Raw genomic sequence first — 9,085 nt, 5'->3', positions numbered from 1 at the left:
TGGCATTGATCGGGCGTATCTGGCTGGCATTGCGAAAATTGATGCGGCGCTCGTCAATCGTTCGAACGCTTCGTTTCGTGTGCCCGAGATTTTCGTATGTCGCATGCCAAAACTTATGAGCAACAGCTCCGCGCATGTGCGAACGGGCTGGCACGCTATCGGTCACAATCAGCGTATGACCGTTCTTCTAAGTGATCTGTGGTCGCTGTTACTGATGTTATATGTTTTATACCAGAAATTACGAAGTCAAAGAACGTTTTCCTAAATGCCCAGTTTATAACTTCACAGAACATACCGGTCACCCTCAGCTTGGGGCGTATTCTCGCACAGAGCTACAAGAAATACAATTATACACATCGATATTTGTAGGCACAACAGCGCTGTACCTTTACGATTACTGTGAGCGGTTCCTGTTCCCTTTTTCTTCATTTCTAGTGTACTGTCCGTTAATGACCTCAGGTCACAATAAATTATGCAAGACTTATTCGGTATTAACGACAATATTTGGATTCTCAGTGTCTTACTTTGGCATATAACGTTTAATTTTCTTTATCCACAACTTCCTTAATATTCGCACACACACACAATGATTCGGCGAGATTTTTTCCCAATACCTCGTAGTGGGTAAAAGCCATCTCTGCTTAAGCTGTAGCAAGATCATGTCGGCGAACAACAGCAACACCTCCGTCAGCAAAGAAGACGCTACCGAAGGCAACGTGACGATCGCTTCTTCGGAGCAAATTACCGACGAAGAAGACAGCCTGGTGGACGAGTATCTACGCCACGTGTTGAGCCTGGACCCAGAGGCGATGGAGCAGTTGTCCGTCTTGGACCAGGAGGGAACCCGAGCTCCAACCAACAGCGCCACCAGCGTGGAAGCGCGGACGCCCGAACTTCCCGCTGCGTTAGGCCCAACGCTGCGCTGCCGCGTCGATTCCAACGCCGCGTATGCTAAGAGCCGGTCCCAGCCGACTGTAGCGGCAGGTGAGAGTTTCTTGAAAAGCTTCTCTTTTCAGCCTCGTGCTACCGAACGATCGTGGAGTACTTCCCTGGCAGCCGTTATGACCCGATGCAGCCTTTGTCCCTTGCTCGGTGCTGTATATCTGGTTCAGCACATGGGCTCCAGAATCCTCTCATCCACTCTTTTCTGACTGCCCTGTCCTCCCTGTAGTGCCTAAAGCAAGCTTATAATTATTGTTGCAATTATGTCCAGCGCAATCACTTATCAAACAGATATGTCGTTCCGAGCTCTTTTACGAGGTATTCTCTCCTATTTCAAACCTGCAGTTTGCTGTCATAGCTGCTCTGTATTTGCATTACTTACAACTATGCTTATATTGGGTGGTCTATTACTGAACGGGGCCTACATGCAATGGGCTTTATTATGTGGATTGATCCGATCAAAGGCAGAAGTCGCTCTTGTGTCATATTTCAGTTCGCCCGGCTATTGAGCTGCAGGTCGGTCAAAGCTCACCCGACGTCGCATACAGAGCGCAGAAAGCACGCCGGCTGGACTTTGGCTAGGAATAATGTACTGTGTGAAAAAAAAAAGGGGGGGGGGGGGGAACTCTCTTAAGGCAGGAGCCGCGCGGAGATAGAAAAGTTTGGGCTGCTTTGCACTAGTGGTGACAAGTCTCCAAGAACAGTGAATCTGGCGGCTTTCCTTAGCTTACGGACCGAGCTTGTAGCCTTGAGATAGCCGGTTAAGCTTAGATAAACGCACATGGCCAAGGAAACATTTCTAAGAACAAGTTCTTGAAACGTTGATCAAGAGTGCCAGTTAAACAGGTGGTGCCACAAAATTTTCGTACTATTAAAGGCTTACTATAGACTTCTCCTGTATGAGAAGACAATAAACACGAACTGTTAGGCACAGCGAGCGCTTAGAAAAAATTTTAATAATCTTTCAAGGTGTGCTCAAACGCTACGCTCTCGTACTCGAGACCTATCGCTAGGGAGACTGGCAACGGCGTCACTACGTAAACAACGTAACCAAAGTTTAAGTTACGTCAGAGACGATAGAGTGAAGTGCAATAAGCGGTGGTCGACAGGTACCACAGCTCTGATGCATTAGGCCAGCGAAGAGAACATTGGTTGAAATATACACCAATTTTTCCGGCACTTGATGCCGAAATAGACCAAGTTTATCGCTTTTTCGCCAAGTGGGTTGCATCGCCACATAAAGCTGCGAAGGCGACATTAGAGAAGGGCACTTCGTTCGCACACTTCGACGACTTAGCATATCAAGTTGTCGTAGCTGCAAAGGGTAAACGTGAGAAGCCGCATTGCTGGAGTCACTTGTGGATTTAACGTTAACCAGTCGTGCACCGAAATGCTTTCGCAGAAAGTTGATGTGTTTGACAGCTCTGCTTGTGCAAATTCCCGGCCGTGGCATAGTTCTAGATCTGAGGCCTTTTAAAACGGTTTTCTTTTCTGCCTCGGTCACTTATTGAAACCAAAGAAATACATCCGTAGTTGTGGTCGCACGAGATGTCCGGTAACCCGACACTCCGGAAGCATCTTTGAGTATACCTGAATACCGCACACGCAAAACGCGAGCACTATATAGTCTGACGCCAAGCGCGACCGGTGCGACGAGCGTCTGTCGGCGCGGCCCGACGGCAACCGGCGCAAAATGCGACGTGCTGCATTTCGTGCCGATGCGTTACCCAGACAACACTGCGTCTCCCGCTTTTCGTGGGGGAAGGATGCTGGACGCGCTGAAACGCGCACGCGTCAAAGTAACGCACCGCGACGCGCACCAGCGATTATATCGTAGGACCGGCGTCTGGCGTAGCAACGCCAGCGAGATGCAACAAAATGAACGCCGGCGAGCACGCACACCGCGTCACGTCGAAATGTATTGGCACCTTTATTATGGCATGTAGTCACGTTCACACATCACACTCATCTCATGATTATCGTGTTTGCACCAGTCAAATAGCTTCGTCATCCATTGACGTCACGTATTACCAAATTTGGTATACGTGACGCTAGCGAAACGGCCGCGAGTGCATCATGAACGTGGCATGTAGTCATGTTGTGACATGACACGCATGTCATGTTAAGGTCTATCGCTTGTGTTCGCCATGGAATCATGTCATACCATACCAGGTTTGCAAAATGCCATGTGAACAATACCACCGCATGAGCTGCGGGACCATGAAATATAAATCATGGCATTCGTGACACACGTTAAAATTTTCATGTTATGACTAGTCAAATACGCTCTTCATACATCATGTTTTGGCATACCAAGTTTGGTATCGATATTATTATCGAAACCACCGGGAGAGCTAAAAGTCGTAGGTGGCTAGATAGATAGATAGATAGATAGATAGATAGATAGATAGATAGATAGATAGATAGATAGATAGATAGATAGATAGATAGATAGATAGATAGATAGATAGATAGATAGATAGATAGATAGATAGATAGATAGATAGATAGATAGATAGATAGATAGATAGATAGATAGATAGATAGATAGATAGATAGATAGTGTTATATCCGGTGTTGTCGTCGGCCCATAGACGTACGCGTTGGTCGCGGTCGTCCAAAAAGCTCAGACAGCCTCGAACGGTTAAAAAACAGGTTTATTCCTATTCGGATGGAGGCAGCGGCCGAACTGCCGGGGGAAACGACGGTGGCTCGTTTGCGCCGAGCGGGGGAAGGGGAGGAGTCAACATCTGAAGCAGTTTCAGCAACCGGTCCTTCGCGGGTTCACTCGCTCGTGACACAAGGGTGCTTGGAACACAACATCTCCTCCATGCTTAACTTGTCGCTTGGAAGCGATCTGGGGGCCGCCGTGGGCACCTGGACGCTCTGGACGCACTATAGGAAGAGAAGCCTCCGCTCGCTGGGTGTCGTTTCTCTTGTGTTCAGGGCCGGCGGGCGGCGGCGCCGATTCATCTGGTGCGAGATGCCAGGCTAAGTGGAACGAAGCTTCCGTCAAGGTGGCTGCTTGAATGGGAGGTTCATTTGGCAAATTACCTGAACGGCGTAGCTGATTAAGGTGGCGGCGTGTGGCCTTTCCACCAATGTCGACGAGCCATGACCGCAAACCTATGCGTTTGAGTGCCGTCGCTTCAGCCCAGCCGGGCTTTCGTGGAACTGGCGATGTATATGCGCTGTCCACTTTCAATTCTCTTGCTATGCGGGAGCTTTTCTTCCTCCGACGGTGCTTTCGCTGAAGACTCCGGGACAATTGCTGTCAGCTGGGTTCTCATTTCTCGTCCGAACATCAATTTCGCTGGCGTTTGATCAGTAGTGCTTTGAACAGTGTTGTGCTATCTGAAGAGAAAGCGCGCGATGCGGCGTTGCATTGTCCCAGTCTGGTTTTTAGTAAGGGCGCGCTTTAGCTCAGCCACGTAGCGTTCGGCTTGTCCGTTCGTAGCCGGGTGGTAAGGAGCTGATGTAACAGACGAGACGCCGTTGTCGCTGTAAAACTTGAGAATCTCCGTGGACACAAACGGAGTGCCGTTGTCTGAGACCACCTTGCGCGGTAGGCCAAACGTTGCAAACAACGACCGCAGAGTGTCGATAACTGCTGCCGATGTGTAGCCATTTGTTTTACCTCCAGCCACTTGGTGTATGCGTCTACAACCACCAGGAACGAACACCCTTCGATAGGTCCAGCAAAATCAATGTGCAGCGTGTGCCAAGGCGTGTCTGGTCTTTCCCATTCAGGAATAGGAGCTCTTGGCGGGCTTCTGTGGTTGCATTGGCAAGGCTGGCAATCGTGAACTGTAACGGCGTTTAAGTCATATAGTGCCGATGACGTTAGTGCTGTTCGGCTTGTATCTTGCGTCTGGCCCTCCTGTGCGTCGACATTGTTGTTCCGTTGCACTGAAGTCTTCGGTCCGAGCTCTTTGCGCTTCGAGATGCATGCCTTTTTAATGTGTTCCAGTTTTTGGCAAAATTGCAGGTCGCTGTCTTGTATCGACATACCTGGGGATCGTGCATGTCGTCGACTCGCCAACAGCGCTGTGTCTTTCTGCTTGATTTCGCCTTAGACGTGGAATGACCTGACTGCTGACTGGTGTGATGCACCGGCTCGACGTTCCGTCGAATATCCCTCTGCTGGTGACCGGCGCTCTCCGCTCGTTGGGCGATGTCGTAGGCTTTGGAGAAGGGGAGACCCGTCTCCGCGAACAGGCGTTGTTGTAGGCCTGCGTCACGCAATCCGCACACAAAACGGTCACGCAACATAACGTCCAAGGGGAGCATAGTGGTGTTAGCAGGTGTCGCAGTCGATCCTCCCTTCTGCGCAGTAGCTGCAGCTATCGCGGTCAACGTCCCGAAATTGCAGTCAGCAGCGAGCTTTTTGAGAGCCGCTACGTATTCGGCCACTTTTTCGCCTTCCAGTTGGTCTCGCCGTTGGAAGCGGGCTCGACAGTAGACCTCCGATGGCCTTGGGTCATAGTGCTCTTGTAGCGCTGCTACGATGTCGTCGTAGTCAACGGCTGCTGGAGTGCGTGGCTGAATCAAGGCACAGACTCTGTCGTATGTCTGCTCCCCACACATCGTTAGCAGGTTGGCCCTCTTCATTGCTGCATCAGTGATGTTCTTAGCCTCGAAGTAAAATTGCAGGCGTCCAAACCACGATGACCATGATGAGCCGTTGAATTCGGGTAGCTGATTTGGGAGCCCGTCCGTAGCCATAGCTTGTAGCTTGTCAATATCGTTGCGTAGCGTTGGTCCAAATCCACTTCCTCGTCGCCACTGTTATGTCCGGTGTTGTCGTCGGCCCATAGACGTACGCGTTGGTCGCGGTCGCCCAAAAAGCTCAGACAGCCTCGAATGGTTAAAAACAGGTTTATTCCTATTCGGATGGAGGCGGCGGCCGAACTGCCGGGGGAAACGACGGGGGCTCGTTTCCGCTGAGCAGGGGAAGGGGAGGAGTCAACATCTGGAAGCAGTTTCAGCAACCGGTCCTTCGCGGGTTCGCTCGCTCGTGACACAGGGGTGCTTGGAACACAACAGATAGATAGATAGATAGATAGATAGATAGATAGATAGATAGATAGATAGATAGATAGATAGATAGATAGATAGATAGATAGATAGATAGATAGATAGATAGATAGATAGATAGATAGATAGATAGATAGACAGACAGACAGACAGACAGACAGACAGACAGACAGACAGGCAGGCAGGCAGGCAGGCAGGCAGGCAGGCAGGCAGGCAGGCAGGCCAACGATTGACCGACAGGCCGGCCGACAGATAGATAGATAGATAGATAGATAGATAGATAGATAGATAGATAGATAGATAGATAGATAGATAGATAGATAGATAGATAGACAGATAGACAGATAGACAGATAGACAGATAGACAGATAGATAGATAGATAGATAGATAGATAGATAGATAGATAGATAGATAGATAGATAGATAGATAGATAGATAGATAGATAGATAGATAGATAGATAAAAAAGTCGTTGCAGTTCGCTGAGAAATTCTTCGCACCTAAAACTTTAGCGCTGAGTCTTGAAGGTTGCTCGCACGTGCGTAAGATATACGATGTATTTCGGGACCACGCCTTCAAGCCAGCTACACTATGAAGCCAATGTCCGACTCAGCACGTAGAGGCTCTGACCGCTGTAGGAGCAGGCCGTAATTGTTCTTTCTCCCGTTGGAGCACACTGGAAGCTGAACAGGGAGGGATGGCACGGGGAAAAGAAGTTACGCCACGCGAACGTCATGACCTTGTCGAACGCGCGGTTTAATTTGAATGTAATAACGAGTTAGCGCGCGGTCACGTGACAACCTCCCGCGGAGGCCATTTTTGCTATGCAGTTTACGATGCTAGAACCAGCCAATGGCCGTTGATTGTCAGGTATGCTGGTATTTTTAGAAATAATAGTTGACGATTTCTAGCTGGGATTAAGAATTAATATTGAATACTCTGGACTTAACGGCAGCGTTTTCCAAACATGCTAGAGAAATATTGCTGGACCCATTTAACGCGTGCGTTGTTAAAAGTAGTCGTATTTTGTGTTAGGCACTGCTTACCTCTTTCATCCCTGGACTTTTTTTTATTTTGGTTAGAGTTTGTTTGTTTTGTTTCCAGTACGTGTTTTTTAATAGTCAAGACGCTGGAAGACTTCAAACAAAATTTTGAGCCAATGGTGCAAATATCTATGGACTAATAAGCATGGCGTCGAATTAGGTCATCGGGGCCCAGTGGTAGTGAGATTAGAGAAATGGCTTGATTATTTCTGCGATTCGCTAGTGTACACAAAATCTGAAACGCCTTATTTATCAGTGTGATAGTCATTGAAACAACTTCTCTACTTCAACGGTGCTTACCCACTTCGGATTACCGGCCTGGGCGTCACCCATCATTTCGGTCATCATTCTTTCAGCCACCATACTACTTCTTTGTGGCTACCAGCACCGCAAACATGCCAACGTTTTTATATTCTGCCTAAAATCCTACTCTAAAGCACTCAAGCATGCCACAGCTTTCGTGTCGATGGCAGGGGGATTCATTGAAGAAGCATTCTCGCAAAAATGAGAGTGGTTGTGGTTTTGTTCCCGAGGTGCTAGGAAAAATGTGTGGCGCGGTCAACTGACGCCATCAGGGCGGGAAAGGCTAAGGAAACAGTTGCGTATATCCACGCGAAAGAAAAATACGTTTTTTGGATGTAAATAATATCTTGCTGCATTGCGGCTGTTGGCAACAAAAATGTTTTAGTCAATGACATAAGTGAAATATGAGCTACAGGTATACCCACATCTTGGAAAACATAGGCAGTGGAGGAATAAGAGGTCACTATCAAATTATTAAAACAGAAGAAAGTAAGTTTGCGTCACCTTTCAACGTTATCGCTGTGATTATTAAGGGAACCTCGTGCGTCCAATGCAGTAACAAACAGCACTATTTCCACGCAGTCGACCACAAGGCCACCGATGACAGCTTTTCGGATGTGGCGAGCAAGGAGTGATGGTGTTTTCACAGGGAGTGTTGCCACGCTCGAAGACTCCAGTTGACACCGTACTGTCTGCTGAGGTCTTTACCTGCCGCTTCCGTCTGTGGCTCGTACTACCGTACTAGAATGCTACGCCAAGTCTCATTATTCGACTCAGCTGGACCTTGAACAAACGACGTCAAGTTTCCTCCTTCACGAGTTTTGAGAATTACCAAAGCGGGAGCTTGACGTTCGTACTTCTCCCCAATTTTCGCTTAAAGCATTCTACGAGTGAACTGCAATAATGCCGTCGTTCAAAATTAAATTGCGCACTGCCACCTGATACTGTTGCTTGTACAACGCCATATTTGTTTTTCTAGGTTTCAGACATCAAGAGTGCGGACGTTACGACAACGTAGACCCAATCTGTACACAATGAAAATACAGATTTGACTACTGTCACTCTGGACACTACAGGGCCCCGAAAGAGGATATATAGCTATCTTTCTCTGACCGCGACGTGTTTTACGGGAAAATTGGTGCTGTCAGTTCTCACTGTACGAAAATTGGTTTAGAGTTCACTTGTGCAGTCTGGCAGCCTAGCGCACCATATGTACGTGTAGTGTGCTTTTACGGCGAAAGTGGGAAACACTTCTGCCGTGCTTTCGCATGTGTCAGCACGAGAGGCCCATTCTCTTTCTCTATGTCTGACTCTGTGTCTAAACATCTGATGAAGTTACTTCAACAAACGCAAGGAAGCTGGCTCGTGCCAGTGCGAGCTGGCCGATTCCTTCCTCTCATTTGAAAGACAGCATATTCGTACCTCTTGTTATACCTTGAAAAGACCGACCTAAGCGTGATGAGACCGATCAATGGCGTGATAAGAGTTACACAGCGCTACTCCCGGGCTTCTCAGCCGGGTCACCAATAGCCGCTTGCGGATGCTCAGAGTCCATAACAAAGTAAAAGATCGTTGACACGCAGAAAGCGTCGCTGCGACGTATCCTTCCTAAATCGCAAAGACAGCAGCTCCTGAAGGCCATTAACCTGCACTTGGTGTCGATTCTGATGGCAAGGATCAGGATACCCAAGCACACCAGAGGTTGTAACAAGACAAATGCTTGGGTTTGTCGGGTGTGCTTCATAATGGAACGGCAGCGG

At 48.4% G+C, this 9,085-nt stretch overlaps 1 protein-coding gene across 1 annotated transcript; it reads left to right on the top strand.

Annotated features, from left to right (window-relative positions):
* Positions 1-594: 594 nt before the first annotated feature.
* On the top strand, positions 595-8,267 carry LOC142803284 (uncharacterized). Its single transcript, XM_075888412.1, has 2 exons — positions 595-984; positions 7,908-8,267. The coding sequence occupies exons 1-2, from the start codon at positions 660-662 to the stop codon at positions 7,958-7,960; spliced, it is 378 nt and encodes a 125-aa protein (XP_075744527.1). The 5' UTR covers positions 595-659; the 3' UTR covers positions 7,961-8,267.
* The last annotated feature ends 818 nt before the right edge of the window (positions 8,268-9,085 follow it).

Source organism: Rhipicephalus microplus, chromosome 3 (assembly GCF_043290135.1).
Source record: "Rhipicephalus microplus isolate Deutch F79 chromosome 3, USDA_Rmic, whole genome shotgun sequence".
Taxonomy (NCBI): Eukaryota; Metazoa; Arthropoda; class Arachnida; order Ixodida; family Ixodidae; genus Rhipicephalus; species Rhipicephalus microplus.
The sequence above is the reverse complement of the archived record's forward strand: the minus strand, read 5'-3'. Positions and strand labels throughout refer to the sequence as shown.